General features: G+C 43.8%; 1 protein-coding gene across 10 annotated transcripts in view; it reads right to left on the minus strand.

Moving 5' to 3' along the window:
* Positions 1-23,637, minus strand: part of APOD (apolipoprotein D) — a 97,432-nt gene that overhangs the window by 8,216 nt on the left and 65,579 nt on the right. For 3 of the 10 annotated variants that reach the window (XM_028492538.2, XM_055084641.1, XM_055084644.1), the window contains 2 exons: positions 5,780-5,954; positions 2,294-2,446 (listed from right to left, as the gene is read on the minus strand). In XM_028492538.2, coding sequence (XP_028348339.1) covers positions 2,294-2,446; positions 5,780-5,821 — 195 coding nt within the window. In that variant the 5' untranslated portion in view covers positions 5,822-5,954. Of the gene's footprint in view, positions 1-2,293; positions 2,447-3,421; positions 3,473-3,561; positions 3,688-4,358; positions 4,566-5,541; positions 5,647-5,779; positions 5,955-23,637 lie in introns of those variants that run through there. The other 7 variants (XM_028492541.2, XM_055084657.1, XM_028492547.2 and 4 more) reach the window with 7 other exon arrangements.

Below are 23,637 nucleotides of genomic sequence, written 5' to 3' on the forward strand. Positions count from 1 at the left end.
AAAAAAAAAAAAAAAAAAAATGAGGACACATGACTTTCCAGAAAGGAAGAAACTCAGAGGTGGAAGATTGCTTTTCATGTCATGTTCCCTTATGATTCCATTATATTTTTGTGAAGGTCTTTTTGTCTTTGGGGGTCTCTGTTTCTCTATCTCTATGAGGAGAATGCAATGTTTAAAGATAACTATGAAAAGGAAGAAGTAAAACTATCTCCATTTCCATTTGACAGGGTTTTATACATAGAAAATCCTAAGGAATACACACAAACACACACAATTATTAGAACTAACAAATGAATTCAGCAAGGTTAAAGATACAAGAATTAATATATAGAAATAAAATGTATTTCTATACTCACAATGATCAATCTGCAAATTAATTTAAGAAAATCCCATTTATAGTAGCATCAAAAGAATCAAATTCTTATGAAAAAATTTAACCAAAGAAGCATAAAACATACTCTGAAAACTACAAAACATTGTTGAAATAAATTAAAGGAGACCTAAGTAAATGGAAAGATATCCTATGTTCATGGATAGGAAGACTTAAAATTGTTAAGATGGCAATACTCTCCAAATTGACCAACAGATTTAATACAGTCTCTATCAAAATTCCAACTTGCTTCTTTGCAGAAATTGGCAAAATGAGCCTAAAATTTATATGGAAATACAAAGGGCCAGAATAGCCAGAAGAACAAAATTGAAGAACTCATATATTCTGACGTCAAAACTTACTACAAAGCTACAGTAATCAAGACTATACTGTGCTGGTATAATGACAGACATATAGATCAATAGAATAGAATTGAGGGTCCAAAAATAAACTCTTACACATACGGTCAATTGATTTTCAACAAGGGTGTCAAGACTATTCAATGAAGGCTTTCCCTGGTGGCGCAGTGGTTGAGAATCTGCCTGCCAATGCAGGGGACACGGGTTCGAGCCCTGGTCTGGGAAGATCCCACATGCTGTGGAGCAACTAGGCCCGTGAGCCACAACTACTGAGCCTGTGCGTCTGGAGCCTGTGCCCCACAGCAAGAGAGGCCACGCTAGTGAAAGGCCCGCGCACCGCGATGAAGAGTGGCCCCCCCTTGCCACAACTAGAGAAAACCCTCGCACGAAACGAAGACCCAACACAGCTAAAAATAAATTTAAAAAAAAAAATCCTTCCCTTTAAAAAAAAAAAAAAAAAAGACTATTCAATGGCAAAAGAATAGACTTCTCAACAAACCGTCCTGGAACAACTGGATATCCTCATGCCAAAGAAAGAAGTTTGACTCCTATATCACATGATATACAAAATTTAACTTAAAATGAATCAAAGACTTAAATGTAAGAACTACAACTGTAAATCACTTAGAAGAAAATATAGAAGCAAATCTTTATAACCTTAGACTAGGCAATTTTTTTTTAGATATGCACAAAAAGCACAAGCAACACCACCAAAAGCACAAGCAACAAAAGAAAAAATAGATAAATTGGACGTCATTAATATTAAAAAGTTTTGTGCTCAAAAGACTCATCAATAAGGTGAAAAGATAATCCTTATCATATATGGGGGAGTTGATTCTATCAATATCTTTTTAGTGCAGGTAATAAGAAAGCCCCTTGGGGGAGTGCTGTCCTCTCCTGGGCTCTGTCTGAGTAATCTGTGGGGGTCCTGCACTCCTGGGAAGCCTAGTTTTGAATCCTACTCTGCATTTACTGGCTGTGTGACCTGAGTGGGTTGCAAGCTCTCTGACGTTCAGCTTCTTCAGCTGTAGAGTGAGGATAATATTTCTGCAGCAGCTGCTGTCAGTGTCCTTTCAGCCCACCTCTGGGCTCACCTCCATCACAGAGGGCTTCCCATACACACTGCCAGCTTCCCATCTGGAGCCCCTGGGTCTCCTTCTCTGCCACAGGCTTGGCCAGTGCCATGGGACCTCCCAATGCCCGCCTACATCCGTCCGTGGGACAACCTGAGGCACATTCTACATATTTCCTCAGAGGATTCCCAGCAGGATTGAACCCCATTGTTCACAGAGTAACCTGCTCATGAACTCACGTTTTACTGCTTTCCTGCCTTCTCTGTCTGTTTCCCCACATGCCCACTCAGGCTTCCTGGGATCATCTTCTAAAACATCTCTGCTCCCCAGTTCTTGTCTCAGGGTCTGCTTTGGGGGAGCTCCCAGTAAGATAAGTACCTACCCCAAGGCTTGCTGTGGCCATTAGAGCAGAAAAATAAAACCGAACCTGGTAGGATGCTTATGCAAACAGGAGACAGCAAAACAAGCGGGAGTTTAGCCTTTTACTGCACCTTATTCACGTCAAAGTTCTCCTGCACTGGAGGATTTGGGCATTTCCCGAGATGGAAAGCTTGTCCCTCAGCTGCTCCGAAGAGTCCAGCCAGGGCAGGAAGCAGCAGCAGCAGCGCTGGTACCATCTTGGAGCTGGGTGGCTGGAGGTGGACCTGGAGTGGGGAGAACAAAGCAGCTGGAGGTGCTCGGAGTCTCCTGAGGGCACAGAGTCCCCAGAGGAAGATTTCTGGGCTGGCCGGTCCCTCTGTGCGCAGCCTCCCACTCAGCCCGTCTGAGCCCCTCATCCCGCGGGGCCACCTCAATCATCAGTGTCACTGTGAGGCCCTCCACCCCTGTGAGCCTCTCTAGAAGCTTTCGTGCCACCATTAGAACACATTCTGCCTGGTATTAGAGTTTGTTGGATTTATTTTGCCAGCTGCCCCTGACCCTACACACCTAATTATGCATTTTTCAGGGATGGGCATCATTTTTGATTCTCCCTGGACTCACCCACAGAACCTCGCAGTGCCAGGTGCAGTAGGTACTTATTGTATGAACAGAAACAATGTGTGTGTGTTGGGGATGGGTAGGCAAAGGGGGAGAGTGAAGCCATCAAGTGAACCATGAGAAAAAACCAAAAACAAACTATTCACTACATTTAGTGCCCTGTGAGATTCATCAAAGAAATGCCTCCCTGACTCCACTTCCCCACCCTGCCCCCATCTGCTTGGCTGTTTACCAACCCAAGAGTAGGCCTGGGAACTTTAACAGGGAGCAGCGTGCTGGGGACTCCAGGGTCACCCTGACTGGATTTGAATTCTGGCTCTGCACATACTAAGTATAACAGTGTCCAATGGATGCTTTAGTTTCCTTGGCTATTAAGTGGGAATAATAATCATACCAACCTCATGAAATTTCATGAGAATTAAATGAGAAAATATAAGGAGAGCATTTAGAGCAGTGTCTGACAGAGAAAATGCTCAATAAATGCTAGTTATTATTATGAAAAGCAGAAGCAAAATATTGTGTTTCCTGAATTTCTTTTTCTTTCTTCCTCCCTTCCTTCCTTCCTGCCTTTGACATGCTGTTGAGGGTATTTTTCATAGATGCTGTACATTTAACCAGAGAAGGACCAGTAAGTAGCTGACTTGTAATTGTGCAAAAAGCATTTGAGCCCAGCACCCTTGAGCGTGGAAGCTTCTTTGAGGAGGGGCAGTGGGCAGGGGTGAGGGTTGCAGCGCTGTTGACAGGGTAGGAGCCTGGGCTGCTTCCTGCTTCTTTCACTGACTTGCTCTCAGTCTGTTCTCTTCCTTGCGACTCCTTGCCTGTAGCTGCACGGGAGCTATTTCCAGCGCTTTGCCTTTCTCCCGGTGATGAAGAGGGCTGAATCAATGCAAGCAAGATGTTCTCAGATCTGAATATTTAAAAGGATGTGTTATAACGGGAATAATTATAACCACTTTCTTATGAATCTCTAAACCTCCAAATAACCTTTAATAATCAGTAGCTTTTCTTCTGGAAGTTTTGTTGCCCGTTTTTCAAAAGAACAGTTACCTAATGAGTAAAAGCTGATGCGAGGTTGCGGGGAGGAGGGGTGGTCCCTGAGTCCCTGCCTTGAGCACGTCTGCTGTGGGGCCCTTTCCTTAGCCTTTGAGGCTCCACTTCCCGTCAGCCCCTACCAGCAGGTAAACAACACTTGTCTTTTAATCTTTTAGGGGACGATGGATGCCGAAATCCAGCCTAAATCCACAAAAATGTGCATTCTTTCCAAGAGGTTCTTAGAACCACTGAAGTTCTGCTCTTGGCCCCTAGTAGGCTCCAAGCTCAGCGCCTTGCCCAGGAATTCTAAGCCCAGAGGATGGCCACACATTCTACACATTCTACAGGCACCCCCTCCCCCAAACTGGACAGGACCTTAGAGGTCATTTATCCAACCCCACCCCTCAGGTGTACAGATGGGAAAGTTGAGGCCCAGAAGGGGCAGAGCGCTGGGACTCGGGCCCCATCTCCACCTCTCCATTCTGTCACACCCCTGAGCCATGCTTCCTTCTGTGCCCACCTTCGGTGGCTTCAATAAACACCTACCTCTGTACCTGATAAGTCTCGTTTCACCACGTGACAGTTCCACCAAAAGTCAGTTCCCCGTCTTACTCTGACAAATATCTTGTTACAGAATGTTCTATTGTGGGCTGAAACAAGTTCTTTAGCTCTGTAGGAGGATTTCAGAGCAAAACTAATTCCCCTTGCCTGCTACTCTTCCAAAGATGCCTCTTTATTGCAGAAGTTTTATTCCTATGATGAAAACTTTTTGTGAGAGAAAGGGTTGATAACATCCATCATTTTTTTGCAGTACCCTTGCATTCTACTTCACCCAGGGCTTATTGAGCACCTTCTGAGGGTAAATCACATTATTAACATATATCTGTGAACTTTGGGTATGCATGACTTATTTTTGCATTGTCTCCTAATACTAATGGGAAGACTGTCCTAAACGAGGAGAGTTTAAATACTTTTAAAAAAGATATAATTTAAATATTATTTTAACTAAATATTAAATAATTAAAAAATAATTCTACTAAGGTTATGGTGCATCCACACTGGGCCAGAATTGACTCTCTGGATCACTGCTTACACTCATTGAGCTTCTCCAGGGAGGAGCCCTGGCTTCAGTATTTTACGTGTGCATTGAATCTTCACAACACCCTAACTGGAAGTGTCCTGTGCTGACAATTCTCTGTGTACTCAGTGAGGTTACTTCCTGACAAGCTGTGAAGCCAGAACTTAGGTCAGGTTTCCTAAGAGTCTACACACCTGCATGTTAGCCTGGACCTGGTGCCTGGTCTCAAGGAGCTGCAGAATATTAAGGACTAGGCTTTTAGATTTCACGTGACCAAAATAAAAATACATTTCCACAAGTAAATGGGTCTTAAAAACAATTCTGCTATTGAATCTAACAAGAAAACATATCTTCTGAAGAAAATATTTTTGCATTTTCTATTAATTTAATTTAATAATAATTAATTCTATTAATATTAAATGCATTTTCTATTCACATAGTACATTCCAATTCACTTTTCAGTCAATTTTACTGTAATGCACAGTGGATAACAACCCCCTGAGAATTCATCTATCACAGTATATTGGTGTATGGAACAATTTCTCATTGTCTCATATAGTACAGAGGGGGGCGCGTAGTGCCAGCAGAAGACTTTGAGGTGAGTCAGCACTGCGTGGGCACCCCACTTCTGGCATTTCTTGGTGGTCTTACCTTAGGCCTGTTGCTTAGGGTATCTGAACTTCAGTTTCCTCATCTGAAAAATGGCACTAACAATATCTTCTTTGTAAGGTTGTTTATGGAAAAATGAGACCAAGTCTGCAAAGCAACTGGCCAAAGGCCCTCAGTTGTGTGTTACTATTTTTAGCTGAAAACGGGCAATGAAAACTCAAGACTGTCTCTATTTTAAGCATTATTTATCATAAATGAAAATTAATACCACAGTACATACCTTTTTTATCCAGATGAAAGCAGTTTCCACATGCAAAATCATCCAATTTGAGACGCCTTCTCTTGGTGACTGGCTTCTCCCAAGCTATTTTATAAGCTTCTCAGGTCATTGATGTTTAATTTTAATGCATGCCACACCCCCTCCAGTTCAGGAAGGCTGGCCTAAAAGCTTCGCTCTGTATGAAACACAAAGATGGGATGTTATGTTCATCTCCCTCCCCCAGTTTCCTTCACAGCTGCTCTCTGAAGAAGAAACAACGAGATATTGTTTGTGTGTGTGTGTGAGAGAGAGAGAGAAAGACAAAGTGCATTTCATTCAAAGCATCTTTTTTGCTGTGTGGATTTTCTAATTTAATTTTTCTCAGTCAGAATGCACTTTTAAGTGCCAGTAAGATGAGTTGCAACATGTGTTCAAATATCTGTTATTTATTTTTCATTTTTGTGTAAATGAAAAAGCAACAATCACATTTCCTGAAAATGGAGCCTGAATTCCACCTATGTGGTCCCTGGCCTGGAACATGACGCAGGCAACAGAGCGAAGGTTAGCAATCAGAGTTGGCTTTCTGTGTGATCCTGGGCAAGCCACCCACTTCTCTGAGCCACAGTCTCCCCACTGTGAAGGATAGACTGTCATTTCTGTCCCCACCAGAGTTGGGTGTGTAGGGGCTAAAAGCTGAGAACACCAAAGCTGTCTTCTGCAGCTGCTCTCTCTTGAGTCTTGGATGACTCTCCCAGCTATATATTCTAGGCAGCCCGTTCTGCTTGGGGTGGGAGTGGGGACGGGGAACAGATTTAAGCCCAGGGGCACTTTTGGTTGGGCCTCATTTCTCTCTGCGGAATGAACAGCTTTGGAAAGACTCTTAGGCATTGGATTCTGTGCCTCTGTGATAGGCAGAAGGTTTTTTATTTTTTTAATTTTTAATTTTATTTTATTGAAGTATAGTTGATTTACCATGTTGTGTTAATTTCTGCTGTACAGCAAAGTGGCTCAGTTATAAAAATATATATTCTTTTTCATATTCTTTTCCATTATGGTTTATCATGGATATTGAATATAGTTTCCCCTGCTATACAGTAGGACCTTTTTGTTTATCCATCCTATATATAATAGTTTGCATCTGCTAATCCTGAACTCCCAATCCTTCCCTCCCCCCACCTCCCCTCCTCCTTGGCAACCATAAGTCTGTTCTCTATGTCTGTGAGTCTATTTCTGTTTTGTAGATAAATTGGGATTTTAGATTCCACATATAAGTGATATCATATGGTATTTGTCTTTCTCTTTCTGACTTACTTCACTTAGTATGATAATCTCTAGGTCCATCCATGTTGCTGCAAATGGCAGTATTTCATTCTTTTTTATGGCTGAGTAATATTCCATTGTATATATATATATATATATATATATATATATATATATATATACCACACTGGCAGAAGGTGACACATAGATAAGACAGTACTTTTGTACCAGACTTATATTCCTAAATAAAATTCATTCTCAAATTTGTAAGCAATAGAGAGAAATTTACAGCACTAGACCTTTAAACCTTATAACAACAGCAACAAGAGTGAAACCTTAACATACCAATCTTTGAGAGTTCTTTCTTTGGGATGTTCTTTACCTTTTCAGGAAAAGAAGGAATTCTTCCTGTTCAGGGCACTGACTCTGACTGTACTCCTGTAATGCTTTCCCCTCAGAACTCTGCATGGCTCCCTCCTTTGTCCAGGTCTCTGATCTAATGTCCTTCCTTTAAGGGCCTTCCTGACCTTTCAAAAATAGCATTCTTGTCACTATTATTTTACTTGGTTCATTATATCCTTACTATATCTTTGCCTGAAATTATATCCTTTATTTGTTTTTTCTTGCTTATGGTGTTTTCCCCACTGGGATCTAAGCTCCACAAGTAAAGAGAATTTGTCTCATTTTCTTACTGCTGTACCCCTAGTGGCTAGAACACATCATAAGTGCTCAGTAACTACTTATAAACTGAATGGAAGGGACCTATCCATTCAAAGAATTTACTGAGTATTCTAAGATATGCACAAGGACTAGAGGTAATATTCAAGAGACTTCTATTTGAATTGTTTTCTGGGGAAAGTACTGGCCTGTAACTATTACAATAAATTGTTGCACAGTTTTCCACAAAGCAATATTGCTAAATTTCCAAATGTGTAAGTTAAGATTGATATATTTATATATTTGAATCCTCAGCATGAAATCAAGAACTGTGGAGCTGAAGGTATTAGTCTAGGAGTCATAGTGTGAGAAAAATCACATTATCTTTCTGGGTCTCAGTTTTTTTCTGCAGGTGTTAGCAAATGATATAATTTAGGGAAATCCTCTTTTTATATGTTTCTGGAATGTAGAGACAAGCACAAGTTCTAAAGCATTATAAAACCAATCAGAACTGTGTTCTAAACCAGTCTTTATGTTTAAATTCCAAAACAGCACAATTTGTTGTAAACAATTAAAATAGTACCAAAATGTAGGCCTCAGAAAGTATGTCTCATAATCCCACACCTCAGAGATTGTTACATTTGCACTTATTCTTCTCGGTAGTCCTAGACAGATCCCAACATAATAACAATAATAGCAACAATATCCAGTGTACTGAAGCTTTCTTGTCTTTATGTAATAACGTATCTCTTGATATCAATTCACATAGATCTACTTCATTCTTTCACTTGCTGTAAAACCTTGTTTTTACATGACAGCACATTTCTTCAGGAGAAGGCCTGTGGTTTTATAGGGAAGTAGTTCTTCAGTTGGGTGATCTTTCATCATGTAGGTAATTGCCTCAGTGGTTTCACCATAAGACCCTCAGGGAAGATGAAATTGTTTTGGTGGACTTTTTGTAGCAAGAAATAGAGAACTATCCCATCTTAAAAAAAAAGTTTTCCAGATGGAAATTTCTGTTTATTAATATGTGGTTCTTTCAACTACCAGAGTCATCCTGTATGCCTTTCCAAAGTGATTTTTCTTTTGTCAAGTAAAATGAAGGGCAAACACAACTGTACTTTTCATGTGAAAACCCAGACTATGAGTTCTCAATAGCAGGTATTCCCTCTTTAAGACTCAGTTCAAAAGTTCCACTCTCTGGTTGTCTTCCTGAATTCCTGCCCACTCCATGCCGTGTTCATCACTCTCTACTTTGCGTTTCCACAGCATGTGTTAACTTTGTTCTCAGGCCCATCACACCATGTCAAGCATCACCACTAGGGCCACCATGTCCTCCTGGAGACTGTCAGATCCTTTAGAGTAGGTGTCTTTTTGTCCCTGGTAAATTGCCTAATGCCTGGTTTACTAAATGTAATTGGATGATTGAGTGTTTAATTCTCATTATTTTGGGGGATGACCACATACTTCATGAATTATTCAGATGCTCTCTTTCCTCTCCTTCCTGCTCCTTTGTGACCATTTACTTTATCACTAGGAGCTGGAACCAGCTGAGAGTTGAAGGATGCCAAACATCTGCTAAACAGCAAGAAAGCAATCAAACTGGTGAAAACTACAACTTGACATGGCATGGGGGAGGAACACGGAACTGGAAGGCAGGAGGCCTGGGTTCTGGTCCCAGCTCTGTTACTAACTCATTTATCCAAAAAAGGGAATCAAGACTGCCTCCTAGATTTATAGGTTGAACAACTGGGTGAATGCTCACGTTAATGACTAAAACTAGGAAGCCTGAGGAAGGAGCAAGTTTGGGAGGAAAACTCGGGTTCTTTCATGGATAAATTATATCTGAGTTGCCTGTTAGACACCCATGTGGAAATGTGAAGATGGCAGTTGGATAGTCAAGTCAAGATTTGGGGAAAAGTCAGGGCTGGAGGCAGAGATTTTGGAATCATAAGCACATAGATCTGCAGTCCCCAGCCTTTTTGGCACCAGGGACCGGTTTCCTGGAAGACAAGTTTTCCATGGACAGGAGGTTGGGGGGATGGTTCAGACAGTAATAGGAGTGATGGGGAGCTGTGGGGAGCGATGGGGAGTGGTGGGGAGCGATGGGGAGCTGTGGGGAGCAGCAGATGAAGCTTCGCTCACTCACCCACTGCTCACCTCCTGCTATGCGGCCTGGTTCGTAACAGGCTGCAGACCAGTAACGGTCGGAGACCCAGGGGTTGGGGATCCCAGACGTAGATGGTCTTCAAAGTCATGGGACTTGATGGGGTTACGAAAGGAGAGCACATAGTAATGGGAGAAAAGGATGCTCAGGACAGATCCCTACTACACTCTAACTTAGAGAGAATGACTAGAGGAGAAGGAGCCAGTAAAGGAGACATAAGTAAAACAGGACAGTGGGCTATCACAGAGCCAAGGGAAGAAAATGTTTTAAGAAGGAGTAAATAATCAACTTTTACTGAAAGTTCAAAGAAGAAAACGAAGAAGCGGCCTCTGGATTTAGCAAATGGAGGTCACTGGTGATCTTGACAATAGTAGTCTCTGTGGATAATGGGAATAGAAGTGCAATTTGAGTGTGTTGAGGAAGGGATGTGGAAACAGCAACTCAGTTTTGAAGTTGAAGGAAAATAGAGAAATGAGTTTAGTAGCTGATGGGAGACATGGAGGTTGAGGAAGATGCTCAGAGCATGCCCATGGGGCTGATCCAGTAGAGGAGGAATTTTGACTCTGTAGGAGAGGGGGGTGGAGACTGCAAGAGCAATCCTGAGCAGGAGAGAGGGCATGGGATCCAGAGCACAGGTGGAGAGGCTGGTTTTTGAGAGGACAAGGGTTCTGGGCCCATAGAAACAGGAGGGGATGCAGAGGGGAGGCAACTAGATTCAGGGAGGTGTGTGGATCTGGTGGTAAGAAGATGTGGGGTTTTCTCTTTGTGTGACTGTGGTCAAGTCACTTATCTTGCTGAGATCTGTTGGAGAAACTCAACAATTCTGCTCTGATCATGGTAAATGGGTTTCCTTGAACACAGTCACTCTGCTAATGACACCTGCCTTAACACCTGCTTCATTTATTAAGGGACAGAGTGGGGAAGGGGCAGGGTTCAACCTAGGACTAATTGTAATCATAGCTCCTGACTATTGAACACTGCAACACCAGGTCCTGTGTAGGTGTTTTCCATATATTAGCTCTAATTGTTACATACCCTGCAAGGCAGGCATTAGTAGTAGTAGAAAAAACTGAGGTGGGAAGATGTGGTCATGCAACTTTTCTAAAGTGATGAAGTGAGAATTTAAATCCTAACGTGTAACTCCAAACCCATACTTTTAACCATTATGTTCTATTGCCCCAGCAACAGAAAGGGGTGAAAGGATTCACTGAGAGATTGGCCAGGGGGTTAATACCTTCCAACCTTCTCAGCAGAGAAAGATGATACCAACTGCTTACTAATTCCTGAGAAATGTTGAGGCAAGCAGGAGGGCTGAGTTTTCTGCACCAGGCTCAGAAACTAGTGTTCCAGACTCCTTGACAAAGGCCACCTGAAAGCAGAGGAATTGAACCCATCCATCTAGTCCATCATCCAACACTGTCAATCCAACAAATTCCAGGAGCTGGGACATCTGCTACCAGTTACCTCAGTCAACTTATTGTGGCTTTAAGCTTTTCCAGATGTTTGCTGGGAAACAATCTTTGTCCAGTTTTGTAATCCAATATAGACTGAGGCCAGTTCTTATGAAGATATACAGGGCCAGCAGGGCCACCTCCAAGCCTTCCAATGGGACCAAAATTCAGGATTTTTTAATGCAGAAGCAGTAAGAGCTCTGTTTTGATTTTTTAATTTTCTAAGATAATAAACAGATTGGTGGACAGAGCTCGGGTTCGGGAATAGGGCGATGGGGTTCTTGCCTCGGCTCTCTTACCTCTTAGCTGGGTGACTTTGGAGAGTTTCCTGAGCTTTCAGTCCAGGGTTTGACTATCAGGTGTTTGTAATATGGAATCCATGGGTCTCCATGGGAGGTTGATAGAATCCCATTTCAATAAAATTGAATGCTTTTGCGATCCTGTTTTGTTTTACGCATTTATGGACATTTTTGCTGAGTTGTCTGTGGGTCCATGGCACAAAAAGGGTAGGAACCTGAGAGAGGATGTCTGGAGTCCCTGCTTGATTCGACATAATTTCCATGAACATAACTTCTGGGAGAGAAATTTCTTTAATGAAGTCCAACTGAGTGTGCAGGAGTGAAGGCTTTCCCAATGCTGGTGAGAGAGGTCAATAAATAGGAGGTGATGGAGCATCACATTTGGGCTGGGGCCCAGGTGACAGAGGGAGAGAGCCAGACTCCAGGCTCTCACATGCTATCTTCATCTGGGTAGAAGGGCTGAACCATCACACACTTAGATGTGTATTTGGGGTGCACCCCCGAGAGGCAGGAGCAGCCTGCAGACTGAGAGTCTCAGGTGCCACACGCTGCCTCGAGGGAGAAGATAAGAGGGAGGGAGAGGGTGGCAGCAGGAGGAGAACCATGACCTGGCCCATCCTTCTACCTCTGTGTTACTTTTGCTCCTGTAACACAGTTTCCGAAAATAAAGTGATGGTAGAATAAATAGAGAGTTTTCACTGACTGATGAGTCAGCTCTCGGGTACTAGACACTTGTTATGCTGGGTACTCTAAATATATTATCTCCTTTAAGCCAAGAGCAACCATGACAGGTAGAGATAATTATATCCATTTCGTGGAGAAGAGAACTTGCTCACAGGTTAGTACTTGCCCAACATGGTGCAGCGAGTGGCTGAACTGGGATTCATAACCACTTCTGAATTCATCTTCTCGTGAATGGGAGCTATTGGCCAGTGTCTTGGTCCAAGGTAGTCCCTCTTACAATGGGACATGCCCCAATTTGAAGAACAGTATTTCTATGTGTTCATCTAAGTCTTTAAGAAAATGACCATTTGATTTATTGATTTATTATGTACTTTGTCAAAAGTGGTATTGTTGTACTGTGTCTGCAGTTTTGTGTTTGGCCTTGGAGCCTCCTTTTAAGTTTTCTGAAATACAAGTAGGTCCTCATTACAGCGATGAAGAGAGTATTATTGGATTTGAGAGCCACAGAATACTCCATTAAGAATGGCAAGTGGCTTTCCATGGGCTACATCTCCTGGAGGGAGCAAGTGGGTGTGGGGGAGAGGAGGTGACTGAGAACCACAGATTTCATTGGTTTCTGGATTTGGGTGGAGGCTGTATAGTAGATCTGTTACTGACTCGAGAATACATCAATGCATCCCTTGGTCTTGCATGCTTTGCATGGGGTCTAAGAGCCTCTATTTTAGAATTATTGATGGAGTGAACTATTATAGTATTCTTTCGTGCTTTTTTTCCCAATGTCTTGTATTAGTGACTGTTCCTTAGTCCAGTGGTCCTTAACTCTGGTCACATATACCTGGGGTGCTTTTAATAAGACTGATTCCTGGGCCCTATCTCCAAAGATTCTGACTTAATAGATCTGTGTGAGGGCCTAGGCATCAGTAACTGTTAAAAGCTCTGCCAAGATAGAAAACAAACTTATGTTACCAAAGGGGAAAACAAGGGGAGGAATAAATTAGGAGTTTGAGATTACCAGATACAAACTACCATATATAAAATAGATAAACAACAAGGTCCTACTGTGTAGCACAGGGAACTATATTCGATATCCTGTAATAAACCATAATAGAAAAGAATATGAAAAGGAATATATATATCTATATCTGAATCATTTTGCTATACACCCCAAACTAACACAACATTGTAAATCAACTATACTTCAATAAAAAATAAAAATAAGAAAATAAAAGCTCTGCCAATGATTTCAATGTGCAGGGAGGTGAGAACCACTGAGTCATTGTCTTGCTTGCCTTTGGCCATCCTGCTTGCTGCTCCCTTACCTGGAAGGCCCCCCTGCCCTCTTCACGTGGTCAACTCTTGCTAGTCCTCCAGGAACACTGAAACACTGTTTGGGCTCTGTGGCCTCCTCTGTGCTCTCAGGACTGTTTGCAAAATCTCTCTCTAACACATCCCCCAGTGTTCTAGTGTGTGGTTTGTCTGTCTTCCCTACAGGGCTGTACGTGGGAAGGGATGTGTGGCCTTATTTCTTTGAAGCTCCAGCTTCCAGCACGGTGCCTGGCACAAAGTAGGAGCTCGGTAAATGTTTGTTGAATAAGTGAGGGCATGAAAATATTTGGAGGGAAAGAATCAGAAATGTGGCCAGACATGTCTGGTCCTTTTCCGTTCTCTGGGGGCCCTGAAGATGTGGGAAGGGATGTGGCCTTATTTCTTTGAAGCTCCAGCTTCCAGCACGGTGCCTGGCACAAAGTAGGAGCTCGGTAAATGTTTGTTGAATAAGTGAGGGCATGAAAATATTTGGAGGGAAAGAATCAGAAATGTGGCCAGACATGTCTGGTCCTTTTCCGTTCTCTGGGGGCCCTGAAGACACATCAGGAGAGCTTAAGATGAGTGTGTTTGGAGAGGTCTGAGGCTGCATGTGAACCTGACGTTCAGAAATACACGTATTTCGTTTTTAAAAAGGTCTCCCACACCTTGTCATAATATATACCACAACAAATATTGAAGTCTCAGGGGTTCAGCTCCAGCTACCCCCGTGTAGCCATCACTCAGCCCATAGCGTCTGCTCAGCTTATGAGTCAAGCTGCCTCTTTGTCCTTTACAGAGATGTTGGTTCTATCTCAGAGGAACAAAGAAAACATTCTGACTGTGAGAGAATGGCTTTCAGGGTTTTCCTGACGCAGCCCTGGAGAGAAGACACTTTTATTTCTATCTGTTCAGTGGGGACCAGTAGAGGCACGGGTGTGTCCACGGCCTTCAATCATGACATTCACATAAAAACACCGCTGGCAGAGCCTCCTTGGGGTGGGCACTCTGCAGTTTTCAGGTGGGATAGTCTTATCTTTAATGAAAATAGAGAGGGATGAGGAGGAGGAGAAAGCTCTTTCTATTAAGAACCTACCCAGTGGCACTCAAATACTATTCCAGAGACTCTGTGTGTTAATTCATCTACTCCTTACAGTAACCCCATGAAGTAGATATTGTCTCTATATTATTTTTACCTTTGAGTCACTTTTCTTCAATACCTACATACTCTGTCTCCAAATATTCTCCATCCAGCCTCCTAAATTTCTATTTCATCCCTTCTCTGTTTCCCCAGTGGCAATACCTTACCTCAGGCCGCCATCTAATTTGACGTGAGAAGGTTCAAGTGTCACTAAGCTCATACCATATGTCACAACAATAGCGGGAGCTGCATTTGGACTTGGGTCTTGGAGTTAAGGGACTTCCTCTGGTGAGTCAATGATTGAGACTTACCAAGATTCCCTTGAGGTTTCTGACTAATCCCCTTAGACTTCCTTCTGTCTCCCCTACCCCAGGCCTAAATCTTTGACCTGTTCTCATAAATCAATAATTTATTAATTTAACAAATGTTTACTGAGCACTTCGTAAGGACTAGTCATTTTGCTAGGCACCAGGAAGATGAGATGTACAAGATCAAATCCCTGTCCTTGTGGACTTTGCTATTCTGGCTTCTTTCCCCTCTGAGTAGTTGCTCTGGTTACTTGTTTCTCAGCTTCCCTCACCTGGATCAGTGACCTTTGTGGCAGAAGCTGAATATGGCCATTAACCAGACAAACTCCTGAAGACACTGGATCTCTGCACCCTGCCGTGAGGGGCCCTGGGCAGCTCCGTTCTGCCCGTCCAGGGGCTGCAAATTGTCTCTTACCTTCCCCTCCCACAGCCATATCCACTCGAGAGATGGGCAAAGCTTAGGGACTCTTAGCATCTCAGGGCTCAGCCTTGCAGGTACCACTCTGGGTAACTTGGGACCACAGGGAACCCTAGTCTCCAGGGAAAGAGCCTGTTGACCTGTCAGCCAGAAATCCTTTTATCTTTGGTGTCATGAACTCTCAAGTAAACATGCCTTATATACATTTTGCCCTAAATGATCCAATGTCTGCTTTCCTAGCACATTCTATGTCTTTGGACTGGGCTGCTTTGATGTAGTTAGAATGACAAAAATTTAGGAAAACAAACTCAACTTTTAAAAGAAAAATATGTGAACGAAAGAGTTGGTTCATCAACTCTGCTTCAAATAGGGAGATTTCAATCATGACCAGAAGTCCCGTGATTTTCTTAAAAGGGCCAAGGAAGGGCTCCCCTGAAGAAAGTCTGCTGGGCCTGAAGGAAGGTCCCACCTCACAACCCTAAGGGATGAACACACACACTTTGCCTTTTTTCTCTACATTTGACCTGAGATGATCTTCAGGTTGTCATAACTATTCCAGGTTGAGAATTTCACTTCATTGAGATTCACCCTAACTCAGTCAAAAGAACCCAACAGATGGTCTAAAGATTTAGGCATCAATCTAATTCACCCCCTCCCCTTTTCTCCCACTAGCCAGGGCCCAGAGCTGTGGAATTTTCCAGAAGCTGGTGCTTCCAGTTGAGGGGAAGTGACTGGATTTCCCAGGACCTTCCCACTTCAGGAGGGTTATTTGAAAAGATATCCATGGCCTACTCAGGGAATAATTACAAGTTGTGGTGTGGGGATGTGCTTAGGCAGGGATGGCTTCAACTGAGGCCCTGAGGGACTGAGTTTGAAACAGGGGAGAAGGAAACATTTTTAAAAACAACCACCAAAAAACAAAAAACCAAACAATGGTACAAAGGAAGCACTGTTCCCATGAACAGATGGAGTGGCGGGGTCAGCTGAGCCCAGGTCACTGTACCAGGCCTCCCATAGCATCTGTGCTGGGTTGGGAGGAAGCACATCTCTGGTCCAGGGACAGAGTAGGCCAAGGAAATGGCCCAGGGGATAAATGGCTACATTAGGACATCCTGAAGAGCAGAGGGATAACCTTAGGACTTTAGATTGGAAAACTGGATAAGTGGAGGGGAATTTCTAGCTCTACTATAGGAGTCCTGCAGTGTAGACTGCCAAATAGAATAATGCAAGTGGCATAGTGAACATTCTGGCTTGAAATACACAGCTTAACTGCCACCTGTTCAGATTAACCAGATAACTGCCAGATCTTCAAGTCCCACAGGGATCTGTGGACACAGGCATAGGAGGCTGCCTTTAGACTTGCAGCTGCTTCTAACATGTGTGATACACGCAGACATGTGGTTATTCTGTATGCTCTTTAAGGCCTCTTCCTTTCCTGAGCATCTAAAATTTTAGAGACCTACAGCTAAACATGTTAGGGATGAGTCATGCTGTGAATGGTCACTGGGTGGACAGCAGAGGGAAGGAAGGATTCATGTGACCAATCTTGTCCTCCATGATACTAGACCCTACTCAGATCCCTGACAGTGTCAGGGATGAGGGAGTTTGTAAGTCTCCTCTCAATTATGTTGTAGTCAACTAAGGTTTATCCTATTTTGTCTTATTTCAATTTTGGTATCTTTTTTGCGGTACGCAGGCCTCTCACTGTTGTGGCCTCTCCCACTGCGGAGCACAGGCTCCGGACGCGCAGGCTCAGAGGCCATGGCTCACGGGCCCAGCCGCTCCGCGGCATGTGGGATCCTCCCAGACCGGGGCACGAACCCGTGTCCCCTGCATCGGCAGGCGGACTCTCAACCACTGCGCCACCAGGGAAGCCCTCAATTTTGGTATCTTGACAGGCCATTATTATTTACAGCCAAGAATCAGTGAGAATCTCCATAACAGCTCAGTTAAAGAATCCTCTTTATGTTAGGGCTTCTGGAAAGAGCACAGGTCTGTGAATCAAGATAGAAGGGTTCTAGGTCCAGCTTTGTCATCAATCTGTGGCTGACTTTGGCAAGGAACTTCCTCTGCCCAGATCAAAGTTCATCCTTTCTTGCCACTAACATTCTACGACTCTGATTTGGTACCTAGTATGGGAAGAAGACAAGACCCCAGGCAGGTCAGGGGAAGGGCCAGCAGGGCCACCTCCAAGCCTTCCAATGGGACCAAAATTCAGGATTTTTTAATGCAGAAGCAGTAAGAGCTCTGTTTTGATTTTTTAATTTTCTAAGATAATAAACAGATTGGTGGACAGAGCTCGGGTTCGGGAATAGGGCGATGGGGTTCTTGCCTCGGCTCTCTTACCTCTTAGCTGGGTGACTTTGGAGAGTTTCCTGAGCTTTCAGTCCAGGGTTTGACTATCAGGTGTTTGTAATATGGAATCCATGGGTCTCCATGGGAGGTTGATAGAATCCCATTTCAATAAAATTGAATGCTTTTGCGATCCTGTTTTGCTTTACGCATTTATGGACATTTTTGTTGAGTTGTCTGTGGGTCCATGGCACAAAAAGGGTAGGAACCTGAGAGAGGATGTCTGGAGTCCCTGCTTGATTCGACATAATTTCCATGAACATAACTTCTGGGAGAGAAATTTCTTTAATGAAGTCCAACTGAGTGTGCAGGAGTGAAGGCTTTCCCAATGCTGGTGAGAGAGGTCAATAAATAGGAGGTGATGGAGCATCACATTTGGGCTGGGGCCCAGGTGACAGAGGGAGAGAGCCAGACTCCAGGCTCTCACATGCTATCTTCATCTGGGTAGAAGGGCTGAACCATCACACACTTAGATGTGTATTTGGGGTGCACCCCCGAGAGGCAGGAGCAGCCTGCAGACTGAGAGTCTCAGGTGCCACACGCTGCCTCGAGGGAGAAGATAAGAGGGAGGGAGAGGGTGGCAGCAGGAGGAGAACCATGACCTGGCCCATCCTTCTACTTCTGTGTTACTTTTGCTCCTGTAACACAGTTTCCGAAAATAAAGTGATGGTAGAATAAATAGAGAGTTTTCACTGACTGATGAGTCAGCTCTCGGGTACTAGACACTTGTTATGCTGGGTACTCTAAATATATTATCTCCTTTAAGCCAAGAGCAACCATGACAGGTAGAGATAATTATATCCATTTCGTGGAGAAGAGAACTTGCTCACAGGTTAGTACTTGCCCAACATGGTGCAGCGAGTGGCTGAACTGGGATTCATAACCACTTCTGAATTCATCTTCTCGTGAATGGGAGCTATTGGCCAGTGTCTTGGTCCAAGGTAGTCCCTCTTACAATGGGACATGCCCCAATTTGAAGAACAGTATTTCTATGTGTTCATCTAAGTCTTTAAGAAAATGACCATTTGATTTATTGATTTATTATGTACTTTGTCAAAAGTGGTATTGTTGTACTGTGTCTGCAGTTTTGTGTTTGGCCTTGGAGCCTCCTTTTAAGTTTTCTGAAATACAAGTAGGTCCTCATTACAGCGATGAAGAGAGTATTATTGGATTTGAGAGCCACAGAATACTCCATTAAGAATGGCAAGTGGCTTTCCATGGGCTACATCTCCTGGAGGGAGCAAGTGGGTGTGGGGGAGAGGAGGTGACTGAGAACCACAGATTTCATTGGTTTCTGGATTTGGGTGGAGGCTGTATAGTAGATCTGTTACTGACTCGAGAATACATCAATGCATCCCTTGGTCTTGCATGCTTTGCATGGGGTCTAAGAGCCTCTATTTTAGAATTATTGATGGAGTGAACTATTATAGTATTCTTTCGTGCTTTTTTTCCCAATGTCTTGTATTAGTGACTGTTCCTTAGTCCAGTGGTCCTTAACTCTGGTCACATATACCTGGGGTGCTTTTAATAAGACTGATTCCTGGGCCCTATCTCCAAAGATTCTGACTTAATAGATCTGTGTGAGGGCCTAGGCATCAGTAACTGTTAAAAGCTCTGCCAAGATAGAAAACAAACTTATGTTACCAAAGGGGAAAACAAGGGGAGGAATAAATTAGGAGTTTGAGATTACCAGATACAAACTACCATATATAAAATAGATAAACAACAAGGTCCTACTGTGTAGCACAGGGAACTATATTCGATATCCTGTAATAAACCATAATAGAAAAGAATATGAAAAGGAATATATATATCTATATCTGAATCATTTTGCTATACACCCCAAACTAACACAACATTGTAAATCAACTATACTTCAATAAAAAATAAAAATAAGAAAATAAAAGCTCTGCCAATGATTTCAATGTGCAGGGAGGTGAGAACCACTGAGTCATTGTCTTGCTTGCCTTTGGCCATCCTGCTTGCTGCTCCCTTACCTGGAAGGCCCCCCTGCCCTCTTCACGTGGTCAACTCTTGCTAGTCCTCCAGGAACACTGAAACACTGTTTGGGCTCTGTGGCCTCCTCTGTGCTCTCAGGACTGTTTGCAAAATCTCTCTCTAACACATCCCCCAGTGTTCTAGTGTGTGGTTTGTCTGTCTTCCCTACAGGGCTGTACGTGGGAAGGGATGTGTGGCCTTATTTCTTTGAAGCTCCAGCTTCCAGCACGGTGCCTGGCACAAAGTAGGAGCTCGGTAAATGTTTGTTGAATAAGTGAGGGCATGAAAATATTTGGAGGGAAAGAATCAGAAATGTGGCCAGACATGTCTGGTCCTTTTCCGTTCTCTGGGGGCCCTGAAGACACATCAGGAGAGCTTAAGATGAGTGTGTTTGGAGAGGTCTGAGGCTGCATGTGAACCTGACGTTCAGAAATACACGTATTTCGTTTTTAAAAAGGTCTCCCACACCTTGTCATAATATATACCACAACAAATATTGAAGTCTCAGGGGTTCAGCTCCAGCTACCCCCGTGTAGCCATCACTCAGCCCATAGCGTCTGCTCAGCTTATGAGTCAAGCTGCCTCTTTGTCCTTTACAGAGATGTTGGTTCTATCTCAGAGGAACAAAGAAAACATTCTGACTGTGAGAGAATGGCTTTCAGGGTTTTCCTGACGCAGCCCTGGAGAGAAGACACTTTTATTTCTATCTGTTCAGTGGGGACCAGTAGAGGCACGGGTGTGTCCACGGCCTTCAATCATGACATTCACATAAAAACACCGCTGGCAGAGCCTCCTTGGGGTGGGCACTCTGCAGTTTTCAGGTGGGATAGTCTTATCTTTAATGAAAATAGAGAGGGATGAGGAGGAGGAGAAAGCTCTTTCTATTAAGAACCTACCCAGTGGCACTCAAATACTATTCCAGAGACTCTGTGTGTTAATTCATCTACTCCTTACAGTAACCCCATGAAGTAGATATTGTCTCTATATTATTTTTACCTTTGAGTCACTTTTCTTCAATACCTACATACTCTGTCTCCAAATATTCTCCATCCAGCCTCCTAAATTTCTATTTCATCCCTTCTCTGTTTCCCCAGTGGCAATACCTTACCTCAGGCCGCCATCTAATTTGACGTGAGAAGGTTCAAGTGTCACTAAGCTCATACCATATGTCACAACAATAGCGGGAGCTGCATTTGGACTTGGGTCTTGGAGTTAAGGGACTTCCTCTGGTGAGTCAATGATTGAGACTTACCAAGATTCCCTTGAGGTTTCTGACTAATCCCCTTAGACTTCCTTCTGTCTCCCCTACCCCAGGCCTAAATCTTTGACCTGTTCTCATAAATCAATAATTTATTAATTTAACAAATGTTTACTGAGCACTTCGTAAGGACTAGTCATTTTGCTAGGCACCAGGAAGATGAGATGTACAAGATCAAATCCCTGTCCTTGTGGACTTTGCTATTCTGGCTTCTTTCCCCTCTGAGTAGTTGCTCTGGTTACTTGTTTCTCAGCTTCCCTCACCTGGATCAGTGACCTTTGTGGCAGAAGCTGAATATGGCCATTAACCAGACAAACTCCTGAAGACACTGGATCTCTGCACCCTGCCGTGAGGGGCCCTGGGCAGCTCCGTTCTGCCCGTCCAGGGGCTGCAAATTGTCTCTTACCTTCCCCTCCCACAGCCATATCCACTCGAGAGATGGGCAAAGCTTAGGGACTCTTAGCATCTCAGGGCTCAGCCTTGCAGGTACCACTCTGGGTAACTTGGGACCACAGGGGACCCTAGTCTCCAGGGAAAGAGCCTGTTGACCTGTCAGCCAGAAATCCTTTTATCTTTGGTGTCATGAACTCTCAAGTAAACATGCCTTATATACATTTTGCCCTAAATGATCCAATGTCTGCTTTCCTAGCACATTCTATGTCTTTGGACTGGGCTGCTTTGATGTAGTTAGAATGACAAAAATTTAGGAAAACAAACTCAACTTTTAAAAGAAAAATATGTGAACGAAAGAGTTGGTTCATCAACTCTGCTTCAAATAGGGAGATTTCAATCATGACCAGAAGTCCCGTGATTTTCTTAAAAGGGCCAAGGAAGGGCTCCCCTGAAGAAAGTCTGCTGGGCCTGAAGGAAGGTCCCACCTCACAACCCTAAGGGATGAACACACACACTTTGCCTTTTTTCTCTACATTTGACCTGAGATGATCTTCAGGTTGTCATAACTATTCCAGGTTGAGAATTTCACTTCATTGAGATTCACCCTAACTCAGTCAAAAGAACCCAACAGATGGTCTAAAGATTTAGGCATCAATCTAATTCACCCCCTCCCCTTTTCTCCCACTAGCCAGGGCCCAGAGCTGTGGAATTTTCCAGAAGCTGGTGCTTCCAGTTGAGGGGAAGTGACTGGATTTCCCAGGACCTTCCCACTTCAGGAGGGTTATTTGAAAAGATATCCATGGCCTACTCAGGGAATAATTACAAGTTGTGGTGTGGGGATGTGCTTAGGCAGGGATGGCTTCAACTGAGGCCCTGAGGGACTGAGTTTGAAACAGGGGAGAAGGAAACATTTTAAAAAACAACAACCAAAAAACAAAAAACCAAACAATGGTACAAAGGAAGCACTGTTCCCATGAACAGATGGAGTGGCGGGGTCAGCTGAGCCCAGGTCACTGTACCAGGCCTCCCATAGCATCTGTGCTGGGTTGGGAGGAAGCACATCTCTGGTCCAGGGACAGAGTGGGCCAAGGAAATGGCCCAGGGGATAAATGGCCACATTAGGACATCCTGCAGAGCAGAGGGATACCCTTAGGACTTTAGATTGGAAAACTGGATAAGTGGAGGGGAATTTCTAGCTCTACGATAGGAGTCCTGCAGTGTAGACTGCCAAACAGAATAATGCAAGTGGCATAGTGAACATTCTGGCTTGAAATACACAGCTTAACTGCCACCTGTTCAGATTAACCAGATAACTGCCAGATCTTCAAGTCCCACAGGGATCTGTGGACACAGGCATAGGAGGCTGCCTTTAGACTTGCAGCTGCTTCTAACATGTGTGATACACGCAGACATGTGGTTATTCTGTATGCTCTTTAAGGCCTCTTCCTTTCCTGAGCATCTAAAATTTTAGAGACCTACAGCTAAACATGTTAGGGATGAGTCATGCTGTGAATGGTCACTGGGTGGACAGCAGAGGGAAGGAAGGATTCATGTGACCAATCTTGTCCTCCATGATACTAGACCCTACTCAGATCCCTGACAGTGTCAGGGATGAGGGAGTTTGTAAGTCTCCTCTCAATTATGTTGTAGTCAACTAAGGTTTATCCTATTTTGTCTTATTTCAATTTTGGTATCTTTTTTGCGGTACGCAGGCCTCTCACTGTTGTGGCCTCTCCCACTGCGGAGCACAGGCTCCGGACGCGCAGGCTCAGAGGCCATGGCTCACGGGCCCAGCCGCTCCGCGGCATGTGGGATCCTCCCAGACCGGGGCACGAACCCGTGTCCCCTGCATCGGCAGGCGGACTCTCAACCACTGCGCCACCAGGGAAGCCCTCAATTTTGGTATCTTGACAGGCCATTATTATTTACAGCCAAGAATCAGTGAGAATCTCCATAACAGCTCAGTTAAAGAATCCTCTTTATGTTAGGGCTTCTGGAAAGAGCACAGGTCTGTGAATCAAGATAGAAGGGTTCTAGGTCCAGCTTTGTCATCAATCTGTGGCTGACTTTGGCAAGGAACTTCCTCTGCCCAGATCAAAGTTCACCCTTTCTTGCCACTAACATTCTACGACTCTGATTTGGTACCTAGTATGGGAAGAAGACAAGACCCCAGGCAGGTCAGGGGAGTCCG

The sequence above is a fragment of the Physeter macrocephalus genome, chromosome 1 (assembly GCF_002837175.3).
Source record: "Physeter macrocephalus isolate SW-GA chromosome 1, ASM283717v5, whole genome shotgun sequence".
Taxonomy (NCBI): domain Eukaryota; kingdom Metazoa; phylum Chordata; class Mammalia; order Artiodactyla; family Physeteridae; genus Physeter; species Physeter macrocephalus.